The sequence below is a fragment of the Oreochromis aureus genome, linkage group 8 (assembly GCF_013358895.1).
Source record: "Oreochromis aureus strain Israel breed Guangdong linkage group 8, ZZ_aureus, whole genome shotgun sequence".
NCBI classification, from domain to species: domain Eukaryota; kingdom Metazoa; phylum Chordata; class Actinopteri; order Cichliformes; family Cichlidae; genus Oreochromis; species Oreochromis aureus.
Genome location: NC_052949.1, coordinates 1,498,280 through 1,516,963, shown reverse-complemented (window position 1 = coordinate 1,516,963; position 18,684 = coordinate 1,498,280). Strand labels below are relative to the sequence as shown.

Below are 18,684 nucleotides of genomic sequence, written 5' to 3'. Positions count from 1 at the left end.
ATACAAAAACAGTTAAAAATTTAAAAGCAATTAAAACAACACTGGCCACGGAGAACACACAATAAAAATCAATAAAACATAAACATTAAAGGTCCAGCGGCGTCCGCCACGGCGTAAAAGTCACTAAAAGTCAAAATCCAGCCAATCGGAGCGGGGCAAGGAAAACCTGGCGGGGTCCTCACCCGTCCTGGCAGTCTCTCCGCTCATAGGTGCTGGAAAGAGAGGGGCAGTGACAGTCACTGTTCTTTCCAGTGGCTCGGTTTATTGCAGTACAATAAGTCGCGAGACTTATCCCGGATGGGCAGAGCTCCTAACTCTGCCCGCCGCTTTTCTGTAGCACGCCAGCACTATGGTCTCGCCGTGGGAGGTAGGGGGCTGTCCCACTGCCAACTAATCCCCCACCATAGCGTCCTCTGGCCTCCAGCTATTCCCGCAGCAGCACAGCTCCCTCTGCCTCTACGCTCGCTGCCCGTCGTATGCCCTCGCCACGTACTGCACACCAACCTCCACCAACGCCGTCCTCCTGCGTCTCCGAGCACTCTCTCTAAATCACCACCGGCTGTCACCTCTCAGGTGTGTCAAATTAGTAAACAGGAAAGGGCGGAGTCTCTCCAGGACAAGTTAACAGATATAACCAAAACATGCAATACAAAAAATAAATAAAAACACTCCACATTGAAACACAGCAAAACATGCAAAGCAAAACAACTTCAAAACAAAATCTGTCCTTCTCTGGATGACAGAAACATGCAGATGAAACCAGGAGATGTCCTTACTGAATCATCAGAGCTGAACAGGTGATGGAGAAACAGGTTTACCTTTTAGGTGACATGAATGAGTTGAAGGGAAGTTATGAGCTGTTTCTGAGAGACCAATAACACCAGGATCCTTTTCTACGTAGCTGACAGCTGGTAACTGTGCAGGGGCGGATCTAGCAAAGTTTTGCCAGGGGGGCCAGGTAGGGCATTAACAGGGAAAGGGGGGGACAAAGACGTCTGTGAAGGTTCTCAGTGGACACAAAGACATACTTTTCTTTCTTATTCTCATTTAAAATGTTTAGCTTTTAATAAATAATTATCTGAATCTTACAACCAAAGTTTTTATCTGATGTAAAATGTATAGAAATCATACATTTACCAACAAGACTGTACATCACTGTCACAACAGGGTTCATTTTCATTCAAAGGCTTTATGGCTTTTCCTATAATACCTGGTGGGCCGATCTCTAGTCAAAATGCATGGGCCGATTTTTTTGTCCCAGTCCAGCCCTCATACCGACCCAGTACTGGTAATTTTTCTTATGCAGATGAGGCATTATTTCTGTACCATTATTTAATTCCAGAGGTTTTTACGTTTTGTTTTGTTTTTTGTACTTGTTGACTTGTAAAAGCCTACATGACATATTTTATTTCACAATTCATTAACCGCACAGAGAAGGCATCGTTTAAATATGTTAAATATGTTTCTTTAAACAAGTTCTTCATGACTGAGCTAAGTGTCCTCTTTTTTGGAAATCAAAATATGGTCACCCTACTGTTATTGTGCCTCGGCCTCGGGGAAACCAGAGCACAACACAAAAAAGATAACTCCCCCACTCCCTGCTCCCGGGGAAGGACCCACCCTGCCACAGAGTTTGTGGGTTTACTGCAACCAAATATGTCATTCATCTTTGTCAGGTTGGGCAGGGCCAAAACAGCCAAAACAATGTTGTTGAGGTGACTGCTGTTATGAGTTGGTGCTGTATAAATAAAATTGTCACATTTTCAGTCAGTGATTGGTAACTCGAGTATGAGCTGATGGAGGAAAACTTCTTCCTTTGACTGCATTAAGACATTTCCAACAGTCACTGCTTCACAAAACTCAGAGAGACGCAGAAGGACATCATAAAATATCTCCTGTAAATGTAACCTCAGTCTGCTCCGAGTGCTGCACTTGTTGATCTGAACATCGGCCTCATCAAACCCAGAGTGCTGTCTGTCAGAAGGCTCATCTCTAGACTGTTCCTATGTAAAGCATCTCTTCCGCCCAGCCGCTGTCATGCTTTTATTTTCTCAATCCAAACAGGAAATAGTTGCCTTTTCTATTTCTGTTCAGCTTGACGTCACTTAGTGAGCCAATCGCACAGCTTGGCCCACTCGCTGATGGACGTCTCCAACGTCCAATCCTGACTCAAGGTTGCCCTAGCAACTCGGACGATTGCCCAATCAAACCGAGATAAACACCCTCCCTCACATCCTCAGCTGGAGCAGGGAAGGGGAAGGCCAGATATCCATGAGTTGCTCCTCAGTCCGGGAGCAGACCTGGACTTCAACCTGCAGAGGATTTTTACCGTTGTGCGTAAAAGCGCGCCGATGGCACAGCTGGACGCGCTCCGAGCAGCTCCTGAACACGCTCCAGTCTGAGTGCGGGGTCCTGGGGGGGAGGAGAGGAGGAAGCCTGCTCTCATCTCAGGATGGGACACCACAGCCGTCACCCGCCGCGAGCATGAGCCACAGAAGCAGCCCGACGCGCGCCTACGACTTTCTGCTCAAGTTCCTGCTGGTGGGCGACAGCGACGTGGGGAAGGGCGAGATCCTGGCCAGCCTGCAGGACGGAGCCACCGAGTCCCCGTACGGCTACAACATGGGTGAGTCGGGGGAGTGGGTTCACCTGTCTGGTGATATCTGTGGAGGCTGCTGGCACCGAGTCCTCCATCAGGAGTCTGACTTCATGTTCACTCAAACTTTAAGCGCCTCCATCAGAGCTCCAGTTCCCCACAGCAGCCTCTCTGACGTCAAAGCTTCGTGAAAAGATTTTATTCTGAGGTGAAAAATGAAAGTTATTGATTAAAGTTTACAAGAAAAAGCAGTTTTTGTGAAATAAGTTCACAAGTTTATTCTTAAAACTAAATAAATGTGTCTAATTTACTTTAATAAACAGCTGAGTGTATTTTATTATTGAAAGCATTTTAACTGGTTCACAAGTTTTACTCTTTCAAAATAAGAGCCATAGTTGTTAAGATATGCATTGTTCTCTGGTGAGCAGAAACCATCCAACCAACTGATGGTTTGGATCCACTGCGTATAAAAACTGGACATAATCACTGTGATGTCACTCAGCAGTAGTGATTGGCTGGTTTCAGAGCCTGCCCCCTGTGGACGTCAGAGGAACTGCAGTGAAGTATTGCTTTGTTCTGGGAAGCATTAGAAGCTCCACACACCGTTTTAGTTTGTAATACTGAAGCCGTGTTGCCATGGTCTGTGCGTGTGTGTGTGTGTGTGTGTGTGTGTGTGTGTGTGTGTTAGTAAACGCTGGCAGGCAGCTGCTCATGACTCACGCTCGGCCTGCAGGAGGGCGACAGGACGAGCTGAAGCTCTCCAGCTTCACGCGCTGACAGACGATGTAACACGCTGTGCTCACGAGTCACATGACCACACGCTCAACCTGCTGTCATAAAAACAGATTTCATATTTAAATATGTAACGTCCTGCACACAGCTGTCATCTCTCTGCAGAAAAGTCCAAACTGAGCTTTTAGGACAGTTTCATAGATGATCTGAGATCCACCGTGGTCAGACGTGACGTGCAGCAGCAGCAGGTGATGTTACTCACCTGTTTACAGCAGACTCATGTTTTCATGTTTTATACTTGGACAGAAAACGATTTACCAGCAGAGAACAGTCTGCTGGCTCAGGAGATGAGTGAGTCCTCACACGCCAAAAAATCTCCCCCGCACATAAAAAGGCCTGCTGACATCACCAGCCACAGCCTGCAGTGAGGAGGTCAAAGGTCACAGATGACAGGCCAGCGCCATGCTTTGTGGATGCAGAAAAACACCCACGTGGTCTCTGAATCATCCTGGACGAAGGAAGGCTGCACTCTCGTGTCTAATTCTGAAGTGAAAGAAGTAAATTCAAAAAATAGAAAATGTATAAAAACTCTGTAGTAAGTTTGATCCAATTATCCTGTTTTTAAAATATTCTACACAGATACACCGTCAGTAATATTTGTGTCTCCTAACAGTGAAATGACATGTATCTGCTGTCCCAGTGATAATAATCAGCTCAGCCTATGTTCATTAATCACTGTGAGACCAAAGCTCAGCTCTAAACACTCAGTTTATACCTGTTTTTTATGGCGTTGGCTTTGTATGATGTCATAGGGAGGATATATCCTTATACGGTCAATCTCAGGCACAGAAGCCCCGCCCACTTGCTATTTAAACCTTCTGTTATGAGGGGCAGCCCGCTGTCTCAGTATGAGATGAAGGATTATTCTGAACTGTGAGTCAAGCAAAGAATTACAATATGGAGCAAAATCGTTACTCAAAAAAGTAATCTATTACACATTACTCATTACTTTGCTTAAAAGTGATGCACTGCGTTACTTAATTATGCTGAAGAAAGTTTTTTGTTCCATTGCTTTCTCATTACTCCATAAATTGTCCTGAAACACAGTCCCAATGAGGACACAGGTACGGTCTTTCTTTTATTGTTCAGGTATGAACAAAAGGCAAAGATGGAAACCAGCACAAAGACACTTTGGAGTGGTCACCATGGTGATTCTGAACAGGTAGGAACAGGCTGCAGGCTGACTGCTCATCAGTTTGTTACCTGTTGATGTTCAGGCTCTGCCTGCTGGGCCGGGGTCTGCGTACACCCAGCTTTACTATCAGTCTGGGTTCTTGGCTAGCTACAGTGGCTGCAAAAGTATTCGGCCCCCTTGAACTTTTCCACATTTTGTCACATTACAGCCACAAACATGAATCAATTTTATTGGAATTCCAGGTGAAAGACCAATACAAAGTGGTGTACACGTGAGAAGTGGAACGAAAATCATACATGATTTCAAACATTTTTTACAAATAAATAACTGCAAAGTGGGGTGTGTGTAATTATTCAGCCCCCTTTGGTCTGAGTGCAGTCAGTTGCCCATAGACATTGCCTGATGAGTGCTAATGACTAAATAGAGTGCATCTGTGTGTAATCTAATGTCAGTACAAATACAGCTGCTCTGTGACGGCCTCAGAGGTTGTCTAAGAGAATATTGGGAGCAGCAACACCATGAAGTCCAAAGAACACACCAGACAGGTCAGGGATAAAGCTATTGAGAAATTTAAAGCTACAAAAGGATTTCCCAAGCCTTGAACATCCCACGGAGCACTGTTCAAGCCATCATTCAGAAATGGAAGGAGTATGGCACAACTGTAAACCTACCAAGACAAGGCTGTCCACCTAAGCTCACAGGCCGAACAAGGAGAGCGCTGATCAGAAATGCAGCCAAGAGGCCCATGGTGACTCTGGACGAGCTGCAGAGATCTACAGCTCAGGTGGGGGAATCTGTCCATAGGACAACTATTAGTCGTGCACTGCACAAAGTTGGCCTTTATGGAAGAGTGGCAAGAAGAAAGCCATTGTTAACAGGAAACCATAAGAAGTCCCGTTTGCAGTTTGCCACAAGCCATGTGGGGACACAGCAAACATGTGGAAGAAGGTGCTCTGGTCAGATGAGACCAAAATGCAAAACACTATGTGTGGCGGAAAACTAACACTGCACATCACTCTGAACACACCATCCCCACTGTCACATATGGTGGTGGCAGCATCATGCTCTGGGGTGCTTCTCTTCAGCAGGGACAGGGAAGCTGGTCAGAGTTGATGGGAAGATGGATGGAGCCAAATACAGGGCAATCTTGGAAGAAAACCTCTTGGAGTCTGCAAAAGACTTGAGACTGGGGCGGAGGTTCACCTTCCAGCAGGACAACGACCCTAAACATAAAGCCAGGGCAACAATGGAATGGTTTAAAACAAAACATATCCATGTGTTAGAATGGCCCAGTCAAAGTCCAGATCTAAATCCAATCCAGAATCTGTGGCAAGATCTGAAAACTGCTGTTCACAAACGCTGTCCATCTAATCTGACTGAGCTGGAGCTGTTTTGCAAAGAAGAATGGGCAAAGATTTCAGTCTGTAGATGTGCAAAGCTGGTAGAGACAGACCCTAAAAGACTGGCAGCTGTAACTGCAGCAAAAGGTGGTTCTACAAAGTATTGACTCAGGGGGCTGAATAATTACACACACCCCACTTTGCAGTTATTTATTTGTAAAAAATGTTTGGAATCATGTATGATTTTTGTTCCACTTCTCACGTGTACACCACTTTGTATTGGTCTTTCACCTGGAATTCCAATAAAATTGATTCATGTTTGTGGCTGTAATGTGACAAAATGTGGGAAAGTTCAAGGGGGCCGAATACTTTTGCAAGCCACTGTAAGTGTTAGCATGCTACCTGTGCAGATGTTAGCACTATAATGCAGCTGTTTCTGTACTGGGCGCAGTTTGCACCATACTGTTGGGCCCTTGTCCTTTCATGCAGTAAATTGGTTTTCAACACACATCCTGGGTTCTGAGAAACTGTGGAAACTGTGGGGTAAAGTGTTCATTGATACAGTAACAGGAAAACTAGAGATCTGTGGTTTTCTGGAGGAACTACGTTGGACATGTTGAGTTGAATGTTTGATAAACCTCAGCTGTGACACTGCTGATGAACAGAAATCAGTTTTTGTCTGGTAGTTTTTTGTCTTTGGTCTCACAGACGTGACGACCGTTGGTGGATTAATCAGTAGCAGCGACATCAGCAGAGGCCTCGAGTCGAGCTGTTTCTGGGATTTCCTTAGTGCGAGGACGGTTTCAAGCTGATGGAAAACCGCTGGTTTCTGCTGTTTCTGGGTCATCTCCTCCAACAGGAGGCATGACGGCACACAGACATAGCTGTGGTGAAACTGTGGGACGATTTCTGGCTCTCAGGTCCAGGAGGGGGCTTTGCTCTCCCGCCGAGTCCAGAGAAGAGCTGGCTGCAGTGCAAAGCTGAGCCAAACCACATGGGGAAGCCTTGATTAGTACCGACGCGAGCTCGGAAAAATGAACACAAACAGCCTGCTAGTTTATTCTCTGTGCTTTTATGAGCTGTTGATAATTACTCACAAATGAGACACGCGAAGACGGGCCAAGCGATTGTTTACGGTCTCAACGCCACGATCGGCTCTTTTATAACATCCTTCTGAGTGTTGTGTAACTCCACAAAAACACTCCGCTCTCCCATCTTCTCCAAATGTGCAGTGTGAGAGTGTTTGTGTGGTTGTGGCGCTGCTGCGAGCTGCTCGGTGGGGGTATAATGATGATGCTGCTGGTGCTGCCAGGAGAGGCTGACTCATTCCTCTGGTGTGAACCGGCTCTTACAGATAGGCTGACCTTCACTATACATGAAAAATACTGTTAGAGGTGATGTGTTTGTTTGGGTTTGAACTGATTGTGTGGACTTCTTCACAGAGGACACACAAAGATGTAAGTGGTCACATTTCAGTTTGAAACAAAACGCAGCAGCACGACAGAACCTCTGACATCATTAACCATTTGTGAGTCCAAATCTCCCCTCGGTTCCCAAACAGAGTTACTAACACTCTGATAAAATGATCCATGTGGCTGCTCGCCCAGATGTTACAATAAAACTTAAAGAGGGGTGTTGGTACCATAATACTGCCTGTTTTATTATTCAGACTCAATTATAACATAGAAGGGCCACTCTAACATCAGGCTGTGAAGCTAACACAACGCTAATCAGAATCTGAAAGGGTTTTATTGCCAAATGTTGAGCAGGTTTACAACATTAGGAAATTGCTGCAGTACTTAGTGCAAACATACTGTCAGACAACGCTTAAATAAACATAAAAATAAGAATTAAAAGTGCTAAGTAGATAGATATATACATGATCAGTGCAAAAATGGAACAGATGCAGAGAACACAGTGTAGGGTCACGTGTTAGTGGTGGGAACAGTCATGTGGTTATTGTTCATGAGTCCAACAGCAGAGGGGAAGAAACTGTTCTTATGGCGAGAGGTTCTGGTGCGAATGGACCGGAGCCTCCTGCCTGAGGGGAGCAGGTCAAACAGACTGTGTCCAGGGTGAGAAGGGTCAGCTGTGATCCGAGCTGCACGCCCCAGTGTCCTGGAGGTGTACAGGTCCTGCAGAGATGGGAGTCAATCAACTTCTCAGCAGAGCGCACAACACGCTGCAGTCTCTGTTTGTCCCTGATGGTGGCTCCAGCGTACCACACGGTGATGGAGGAGGTGAGGATGGACTCGATGATTGCAGTGTAGAATTGCATCATCGTCTGTGTTGGCAGGTTGAATTTCTTCAGCTGCCTCAGGAAGTATATCCTCTGCTGGGCTTTCTTTATGACGGAGGTGATGGTGGGCTCCCACTTCAGGTCCTGGGTGATGGTGGTACCCAGGAAGTGGTGATGAGGGTGTCAGTCAGGATGATGGGGGGGAGTAGGGCTGTGTGCTTCCTGAAGTCCACAATAATCTCCACTGTCTTCTGGGCATTCAGCACCAGGTTGTTGTGGCTGCACCAGGACACCAGACGTTCACCCTCCCTCCTGTAGGCAGACTCATCCCCGTCCGAGATGAGTCCAATAATGGTAAATGGTAAATGGCCTGTATTTGTATAGCGCTTTACTAGTCCCTAAGGACCCCAAAGCGCTTTACACATTCAGTCATCCACACTTTCACACACTGGTGATGGCAAGCTACGTTGTAGCCACAGCCACCCTGGGGCGCACTGACAGAGGCGAGGCTGCCGGACACTGGCGCCACCGGGCCCTCTGACCACCACCAGTAGGCAACGGGTAAAGTGTCTTGCCCAAGGACACAACGACCAAGACAGTCCAAGCCGGGGCTCGAACCGGCAACCTTCCGATTACGAGGCGAACTCCCAACTCTTGAGCCAGTCTTGAGCAGTTGGTGTACAGGGAGAAGAGCAGAGGAGAAAGAACACAGCCCTGAGGGGAGCCGGTGCTGATGGTCCGGGAGTCCGAGACATTCTTTCCCAGCCTCACATGCTGCTTCCTGTCCGTCAGGAAGTCAGTGATCCACCAGCAGATGGGATCAGGCACATTCATCTGGGAAAGCTTGCCTTGGAGATGGTCTGGAAGGATGGTGTTAAAGGCAGAGCTGAAGTCCACAAACAGGATCCTGGCGTAGGTTCCTGGGGAGTCCAGATGCTACAGGATGAAGTGTAGAGCCATGTTGATAGCATCATCTACAGACCTGTTGGCTCTGTATGCAAACTGCAGGGGGTCCAGGAGGGGGGCCGTGAGGGTCTTGAGGTAGGAGAGAACCAGGTGCTCAAATGACTTCATGACCACAGATGTCAGAGCCACAGGTCTGTAGTCATTTAGTCCAGTGATCCTTGGTTTCTTGGGGACAGGGATTATGGTAGAGGATTTGAAGCAGGCAGGCACATGACATGCCTGCAGTGAGGAGTTGAAAATGCCAGAAAACACTGGGGCCAGCTGGTTTGCACAGTGTCTGAGGGTGGCAGGAGACACACCGTCTGGGCCAGGAGCTTTCCGAGCATTCAGACTCTTAAACTGCTTCCTCACATCTGCTTCATGAATATGAAGAGTTGTGGTGGGAGAAGGTGGTGTGAAATCCTCCTTGGTGTGGGGTGAGGAGGGGGGTGTTGCAGGTGAAGTGTTTGATGGTGGTGATGGCTCTATAGAGATTGACAGACCATGTGACTTTCACGCATTGCATGCCGGGTACTCATGGCAAAACAATCAAAGCAATGCATCAAACTCAAGCATTTGCAGCACCGCAAAACGTTCATTCTCCGGTTCCAATAGCTTCTTGCTTTTTATTTGCCCCAAAAACAGTTATGTACAAAACGAGGGAGAACACAGCAGGTCCGTACAAAGACAGACTTGATGAAAAGGCAAAAAAAAAGTACGAGGAAAAAATCAAAGGAGTGAAAGGGTCAGACCCGTACGAGCATACAGAGTGGAGTAAGGACGTCAGCGTGCTGCCCAACTTTCATCATGCACATATTTATTATTATATGGTCCTATGTGTGAGTGCATACACTCATATGATGTTTATTAACTTCAGATCCCTCCAACAAGCCCAGGTCCAGTTTACTTTGGTGATATTTATTCTTATTGTGTTCTTATTTTTGCTTCAGAACTTTTGCACTGTCCACTTCCTGCTGTGACAAAACAAATTTCCCACGTGTGGGACTAATAAAGGTCATCTGATCTTATTTTATCTTATCCATTTCACAGCTGTTGTTACATTTTATCTCCTGTACAGGCAAACGCATCTATTTGTGGTTTCAGGTTGTAGTATTACACATTTTCAGATCTAATAGAAATAAAATGAGTGTTTCGTAATTCATTCAGTTTATTTTCTTTATTTATAACTGGCATTATTGTTTCATTCTATTATAGAATCTTACAGGAAAGAGGCAAAATTGTAAAAATCCATCATGCTTTATTAGCTGCTTCGGTGAAAAACAACAATGCAAAACAACATACTGGAAAACAGTTACTCATCACTTGATTGCTTCAATACAACCCTTGGGCACATATATGCGGGACGTTTCGTGGCTGTTTTGATCTCGCTCTCTCTCTTAACCGATCAAATCTGGCTGTGGTAGCAGCTTTAAACTCAGTATGACCCAGGGTGATAGAGGGTGCCCAGTCTGCATCGCATTCCAGCATTTTGTAGGCTGGTTTTCCTACAAAACACAACAAACATTAGCCCGCAAAGCCACAGTGAACAAAGCAGCATAGCGCAACGAATTCAATTCAAATCAATATAAGACTTATTTGTTATGATGTTATGATAAATTACGTAATAACTACAACAGAAGACGTCCCTTTGTGGAAATGCTTGGAGCAGACTAACATGTGAGCTGGAGTGTTCTGGGACGTTATATTTGGTCTTCAAATGGCTGCAATCCAGGCCATCCGTCGGCTCTTTGTTACTTCGGAAACATGGCTTGAACAATTTCTCTTCCACGACGTAATCCGATAAAAAACAATCTCTTTACCCGTCGGCTTCCCGTGGCTGTCATGCGACCGGCTATTGCAGTTAATAATACAACAGCTTCTTGCCATTTTTTTGTTTCTTTTTATCGCTGTGTGACTGTTTTCATGTGAAAGCCTGCATGCGCTAGTACCGCTTGCCACATGTTCCCAGAATCCTTTGCAGTTTTACCCCTGAATGACGTCACATTTTCAATCTCTATGGTGGGGGGAGAGGTGGGGGAATGAGTGTCCAAAGTGTCTCTATTGTTGGGGCCGTTGGAGGTGTGAAGGCTGCTTGATGGCTCGTCAAAACCGCAGTAAAAGTCGTTAAGGGTGTTGCCAAGAGCAAGTCATCAGTGGAGTGGGGGGTTTTAGGCTTGTAGTTGGTGATATTCCTAAAACTTTTCCACACAGAGGCCGAGTCATTCTCTGAGATCTGCTGCTGCATCTTCTCAGAGTGCTGATGTTTAGCAATGTCCACTTCTTTAGTGAACCTGCACTTGGTCTCTCTGTAGCAGGCCCTGTCTCCGCTTCTGAACGCTTTTTTCTTTTCCAGCCACAGCTTTTTGAGTTTAGGAGTAATGTGGCTAAGTTATCAATTCTTAGTTAATGGGACACAAAGCTATCAGATAGCGTGCTAATGTGACATTAGTTTAGCTAAGGTAAACCTTAAATAGGCTGAGAGCAGTAAATGAAACTAAAGAAGCATAAAAAGATGATTTTCTCGACTAACGTCAGCTAACGTATCGTAGTGTTAGCATGGCTAATATCTGAGAGCAGAACATGAAGCTAACGTAAGATAAGAATTATTTTTGTGCACTACAAGGCTGTTTTAACTGTAATGTGTAATTCAGTTTTTATACAATAAAAACACAGAACTTTGTGAAAGTAGTTGACTCACACTCTTGTAGACATGAAAAGTGTCAGTAACGCCTCCTGTACTGTGCAGCTCTGTGTTTTTGTGTCACACTGAAAGAACAAAGATGAATACATTTGTGCAGATTTGAATAAAGGAATCTTGTTTCGTGTACTCAGGCCTGCTGGTGTTTAAACTGAATCATGGAGCTCTTGTTACCCTGCAGCAGCTACCTTTCCACCGCTTTGCTGTTCAGACGTCTGTCAGCAGACCTTTCTGTTATAGCCTCTTATGTAACTCCACTTTCCCTTCATGCATCATGCATGCCAGAGTGTGTGCGTGCAATAACTCGGACACACAGCGTGTGTGTCGGCTGGGCTTATGTCTCCTAGAATAACTCCTACGTTACATCACGTCTTGTTCTTTCAGGATATTCTCCCGCAGATATTTTCATATACGTGTTTGATACGAGGAGCTGGCTTTCACTGTTTGTTCTTTGCACATTATTAATTTATAGTCAATTATCAGGGAGCCTTTCTGTTGGTTGAGCAGTTGAATTCTTATAATTATTAACTCATCTTTGGACATTTCTGTGCAACGATTGGCTGGGATTCAATGCGGGGATTCAGCACGGTGGCACGGTGGTTAGCACTGTTGCCGCACTGCAAGAAGGTCCTGAGTTCAATTCCACCATCTAGGCCGGGGTCTTTCTGTGTGGAGTTTGCATGTTCTCCCCGTGTTTGCGTGGGTTCTCTCCGGGTACTCTGGCTTCCTCCCACCGTCCAAAGACATGCAGTTAGTGGGGATAGGTTAATTGGATAAACCAAATTGCCACTAGGTGTGTGAATGTGTGAGCGAATGTGAGCGTGAATGGTTGTCTGTCCTTGTGTGTTGGCCCTGCGACAGACTGGCGACCTGTCCAGGGTGTACCCCGCCTCTCGCCCCATGACAGCTGGGATAGGCTCCAGCGCCCCCCGCGACCCTGGAAAGGAGAAGCGGAAGCGAATGGATGGATGGATTCAGCATGGACACAGGAATCAGTTTTCATAATTTAGTATTGTGTGTTTTTGCTTTTATGCTTTTTTTTCCTCAAGGGGAGGTGAGAGAGAGAGCAGCAGCCTGTGCATCATCACAAACGCACACTACAGTTTAAAGTGACATGCTGAGATGGAGTGTAGTCCAGCACCCAGCCGAGGGTCGAAATAAAAAGTCAAAACTAGTAACTCAATAAATAAATGACTTAAGATTCAAATCTTAACAAGTACACGTGAAATGTAAAGCTCATTTTGTTTTAGAGCAGTTTCGTTTCAGTGCTGGTGGACGCCGTGCAGTCAGCCTCTGCTGAAGCTGCTGCCTGAGCTCGCTCCACATGTTTGTGCGTGTCGCTGTCACTGCGAGGAAACAGTTGTGGTCTACATGTGGCTGCAAGGTGAAGCTGCTGCCCCACAAAAAGGCAAAAATGGTCAAAGTTAATCCTGTTGTCAGTGTTGGGTCAGAGAGGCGGAGTCATATCACACCAGTCGTTTGTGTCATTAATAGTTAAGCACATATAAACTGTGTCAAAGTGACACTGGAACGATCTTAGGTCATTGATGAAGGACCACAGAAGGCCGTCCCACTAGCATCAGCACTCTATCACAGCACTACTGGGCTTAGGGCAGCATCATCCCCCAGAATCCCCGTACTTCCTGTGAGCACCTGACAGCTTTACCGTGACGGTGCCGCCTGTGTCGACGACGTTGGATCTAAAACTGCTGCTCGTCTGTTTGATGTGAATCTTTCCTTCTGCTGTTTTTCAGGAATCGACTACAAGACGACCACCATCCTCCTGGACGGGAGAAGAGTGAAGCTGCAGCTGTGGTACGAACACGCCGTCGTTCACACGGCTGCCCTCATGTCATGTGATCAGTCTGTGTAGAAAGAAAGCAGAGGATGACCAAACTAAACAGGAGGCATGTGAGGCCCGTTTGACTCCATAAAAAGCTTTTTCAGGTAGCTGCTGAGCTTCATCCAGCTTCAGCCTGACAGGTGTTAAAGGCTCGCTTCACTCAGTGAAAATATTCCTTCAGTTTTAGTTTGAAGTTTCAGTTTTATGTCCAAAAAAGCTGAGAGGAATGCAGCTGACAGCACAGCCTGAGCGGTCTGAGGTGGATGAAAGTGGAAAGAAAATAACTTATGATGATGAATGTGACACTGACAGCAGGTCGGATTAAAAACCTCCTTTGATGCTGCAGCTGACAGGATGTCGTCATCAGAGGCCGAACACCTTAAAAGCTTAACCACACAAGACATGTGTGACCCGTCCTGCTGGACACGTCACACAAACTAACCTGGAAGTGACCAGGACTTTTATTTTGAAGGACCAGTCCAGAAGTCCAGGATGATGATGTCTTGTCAGAGGGTCTGCAGCACTGATGCTTTTACTTTGGCATAAAAGAATGATGTCATTGGATGAAATCAGCGGAGCTGTACTCGAGTAAATCTACTCAGTTTGTTTCTGTGATGACGGTTTGCTGCTCTGCACAAACTCACTCGTGTTTTTAGAAACGTGTTTCAGCCGAGGCGCCGTCACATGTTCGATCTGCAGCTTTGATGTTTAAGCGGACGAGACGCTGTGTGTGTGTGTGTGTGTGTGTGTGTGTGTGTGTGTGTGTGTGTGTGAGATGATCCTGTCTGGATCTGCCGCTCTGACTTTGATAACTGGCGGCCATCTTTTCCCCGCCCGCGTGCTCATGAGCCAAGCAAAACCCTGCTGTGGTTTTCAGACACACTCGTGTTTCTTACTGTGGACAGCAACAACAAACCCACAGAGCGCGCTACGTTTGCAGGAAGAGGCGGAGACAAGCGTCTGTGCACATGTTCATCACCACAGTCAGGACGCTGCTGTGCAAAAGTCTTGAGCCACCTTTCATTTCCTAAATCTTGTAGGAAAATGTGAAGCAGCTGCACAATTAAAATGGCCTCAGCTGAAACCAGCAGTAAATACGACTGTGTGCTTTATAAAAGCAGGTTTTTAACAGGAGTTTGAGACACTGGGCAGCTCTGAGTCTCTGAATCCAGTCAAACACAACAAGAGAAAGAAACCACGACTCAGCAACCTGAACTGAAGGAAGCATTGACCTTTCACAATAAGAGTGAGGGGAGAACCCAGCCAACCATGTCTGTGCACACTTCCTCCAGAGCCTCAGCTCTGAACACTTCAATCCTAATCTGTCCACAACTAAATGACAGAACCCTTAAAACCAGGACGCACACTGTCCACCGGTCTGAGAGGGTCCAGACCAAAGTCCACACCACTGGACTCTACTCTGTGCTCGGCTTCCTCTGTTTGGACCTTTTTCCATAATTAGAACAAGCTTTCACGTTCAGGCAGCTGAAGTCGGCACCGTCAGACGGCTCTCCAAAGTAAAGCTGGGAGTTTTTTTCTCAAAGGATTCTTTCCCATTAAGGCTGGACAACGGGAGAGCACATCCCAGACTGACCTTCAGCTTCACAGTCATTAGTTAGACTCTGAGCAATGTTTGTTTGGAGGCGTGAGCGTCACCACGGTGACCTTTAACCTCTCCTGGTCTGTGTTGTTTCAGGGACACGTCGGGGCAGGGCCGGTTCTGCACCATATTCCGATCCTATTCCAGAGGAGCACAGGTGAGCACCGAGTGCACTGCTGCAGACAAACACAGGGGGGCGCTCACTGAACCTGGGGGTGAGTTCTCCATTCTCCTAATGACCTTTGACCTTTACTGAATGTAAACAAACCCCTCGGCTGCTGTAAAGCAGTAACGGTTCTATCATTTAATCAGAATGATCAACATGAATTCATTTTACTTTCTCAATAACCTTTTTAGTTTTAAACTGGTTTTTAGTTTCAAACGTGCTCTGAAGCACCGTGTTAGACACGTTTTGGGGGTTTTGAGGCTGAAGATGCTGATGCTGACGAGCTGTGAGTGCTGCTCTCTGATTGGACATGAAGCCATGTGACTCTGGCAGCAGGCGGTGGCAGGAAGTGTGAGAAAACTCATTCCACACCTCCGAAACGCGCCGTTTGTTTCCCTGAATGAAGCTGTTCGTTGTAGTCGCTCATCAGGGCTATTAGAGGAGATGTAACCATGGAAACATTGTCACTGTTGCCACGGCGAGGCTAAAAGTTGATCTTGAATCTGTAGTTTCAGTCACAGCGAGCAGGTAACGGCCTGCTGGCCCGAGAGCAGGGCGCTCACACCTGTCAGTCAAATAGGCCACGCCCCCCCAGCGATGCAGCCTTTAAGCTTTAATTTAAACAGGTGATGTAATGAAGGTGAGATTATCTGTAGAGGCTTTAAACACCTTGATGAGAGTGTGAGTTTGTTTTCAGGGGGTCATCCTGGTGTATGACATCACCAACCGCTGGTCGTTTGACGGCATCGACAGGTGGATCAAAGAGATCGACGAGGTGAGCCATCGATCGTGTGTCGCTGTGTGTGCAGTCAGCTCTGTCTCCATCGCTCTCCTGTTATCTAACAGCTGACCGGTGATGTCATAAGCTCTCTGACTGAGTCAAAACGGCGCCCACGCTCGCTGAGGCAGCGCCCCTTTAGGTCGCCATACTTCAAACGTTTCCCTTTACTTTAAGCTGCCTTCCTCCCACCTGACACACCTGTAACACTGAGTGTGCTTAAAGACCCACATCTCCCTTTCCTTTCTGTTCCACGTTTACCCAGCATGCCCCAGGGGTTCCTAAGATCCTCGTTGGCAACCGTCTGCACCTGGCCTACAAGCGTCAGGTGACCACGGAGCAGGCGCAGATGTACGCCGAGAAACTGGGCGTCACCTTCTTCGAGGTCAGCCCGCTGTGCAACTTCAACATCACCGAGTCGTTCACGGAGCTCGCCCGAATCGTGCTGATGAGGCACGGCATGGAGCGCCTGTGGAGGCCCAGCAAAGGTGTGCCATTAGCTCCGCCCCCTGCAGGTCTGTGATGCAGCTTTAAAGCGGGACGTTCAGCTCTGCGCTGCCCCCTGCTGGAGGCTCCGCCTCACTGAGGATAAAGTCAGACGTCATTCACAAAAATACGTTTCTCCTGTTTTTCACTCATTGCAACATCGTTCTGCTTTTACTCTTTCCTACAAAACACTTTTTATTCCTGAAATATTCCAACTTTTTTCTAATCTGTTACTTTATTAATACAATATTTTCACTTTGTTGCTGAAATGTGTTTTTCATAATCTTATTCATTTATTGCTAAATTAATGTTCTTGGAATATTTTACAACTTTATTCCTAAATTTTTATGACTTTAGTCCTAAAATATTAGGAAATGTATCCAAAAATATGTTATTATACAAATACATGATTCCATATTCAATATTTCAATTTGTTTCCTAAAATTTTATAACTTTATTGATAAAGTGTTATTTCATGAAAAACAATAAATTTATAATAATTCCCTGTTTTGATTGGTTCTCCTCTGTGATCGCTGTAATCTGATTGGTTCTCTGTGTGTGTCAGTGCTCAGTCTGCAGGACCTCTGCTGTCGCTCCATCGTTTCCTGCACGCCGGTCCACCTGGTCGACAAGTTGCCCCTCCCACTGGCTCTGAAGTCTCACCTGAAGTCCTTCTCTGTGGCCAACGGCCTCAACGCTCGCATGATGCACGGACGCTCCTACTCCGTCACCGCCAGCGCCCAGTACGCCGCCACCAAGAGGACTGGGGGGGCGCTGCTGAAAAAGCCCAAACTGATCCGGGCCCCGCCCCTCAGCCCGTCGGCTCAGAGCTGCAGAAACAGCTGTAAAATCTCCTAACGACAGTGAAGGCACCGTCTGCTCGAGCATTTGAAGATGGCGAAGTGAAGAATTCCTCACCAGAAACTGAACCGCGCTTCAAACTTCCTGTTTGGTGACGTTTGCGTTGCCACCTGTGAGCTGCTGGCGTCCAGTCATAGGTGAGGTGACATCACATTGTTGGAAAACGACAGTGTCAGGAAAAACCCTCGGAGCACGTCAGCCCGAAGTCTGAAAGTGTCACGTAAAGCTGCTCGATGCTCAGAAAACTGAGCGCGCGTTCTCAGCAGCCAATCAGAGCTGCAGACGCTGATTTATTCTTCCTGCTTTCTTCTGGTTTTTGTTACTTTGGTATTTTTTTAATCTTTTTTTTATTTTTGAAACAGACTTTTGTTGTTGTTTTTTTTTTTTTAATTTACAGATTTTATAATTTAAAAAAAAACCTTCCAGTCATATTTTTAAAATTCAGATTTCCTTCTTGAATTGTTCAAATGTGGTTTTTAGTTCCGACTTTTCTTCGTGATGTGATTTGATCTGCAGATGGGAAAGTTTTCCACACTCGGACTTTATTCTTGGAATTCTTCAGAGCCTCTGATTTCAGACTTCATATTTGTAAGATGAACTGAAACCATGACCTTTGACACTTCCTGCGCCACATTTCCACTTCGGCGCTGAGGTTAAATATGTTTCCTCACCTGGACTCACCTGGACTCACCTGTACATAGAAGCACTTTGAAGCTGTACTTTTGCACATCAGTTTTTCTTCAGACACACAAAGTTTTTGTGTGCGATATTTGTACGTGTTGTAAATACACCTGTTTGATATGAAGCTGAGGATGATGATGATGATGATGATGAAGCTGACCCCCACAGCACGTGCTCAGGAGGTGACTGTTAAACGTCAGTGTTTCAATAAAGTTTGTCCACGTCACAGCGTGCACTTCCTGCCTCACGTGTTTTTTGGTTTTTTTTGTGACATTAAAACGATGTTGAATTTCCTGAACTGTGAAATTTGTCGCTCTGAGTTTGGAAGCTGTGTGTTTGTGTTGTTGCACACGCTTCTGTGTGGTTTTCTCGTTGTAATCATTGTTTTCATCCAGGTTTGGTACTTTGTGCCATGTTGTTGCCTCACAGTTTATCATATAGTGATTTTGTGCGTTTCTGATTGTGTTTTTTTGTCACCTTGTGTAAATGTTGTGCTCACTCTTCATCTCTCACTGATCATATTT

The 18,684-nt window shown here is 46.1% G+C and overlaps 1 protein-coding gene across 1 annotated transcript; it reads left to right on the top strand.

The window, feature by feature from the left end:
- The first annotated feature begins 2,078 nt into the window (after positions 1 to 2,078).
- rab40b (RAB40B, member RAS oncogene family) lies at positions 2,079 to 18,434 on the top strand. Its single transcript, XM_031733715.2, has 6 exons — positions 2,079 to 2,626; positions 13,500 to 13,560; positions 15,285 to 15,345; positions 16,052 to 16,129; positions 16,398 to 16,620; positions 17,184 to 18,434. Exons 1-6 carry the CDS (start codon positions 2,272 to 2,274, stop codon positions 17,474 to 17,476), a joined length of 1,071 nt encoding a protein of 356 aa, XP_031589575.1. The 5' UTR covers positions 2,079 to 2,271; the 3' UTR covers positions 17,477 to 18,434.
- The last annotated feature ends 250 nt before the right edge of the window (positions 18,435 to 18,684 follow it).

Excerpts from the sequence above, each read along its gene's own strand:
- rab40b (XM_031733715.2), top strand. The coding sequence starts at position 2,272 with ATGAGTTGCTCCTCAGTCCGGGAGCAGACCTGGACTTCAACCTGCAGA. Across the intron at positions 13,561-15,284 it reads AGAGTGAAGCTGCAGCTGTG|GGACACGTCGGGGCAGGGCC; the intron begins GTACGAACACGC and ends GTGTTGTTTCAG. Across the intron at positions 16,130-16,397 it reads GGATCAAAGAGATCGACGAG|CATGCCCCAGGGGTTCCTAA; the intron begins GTGAGCCATCGA and ends ACGTTTACCCAG.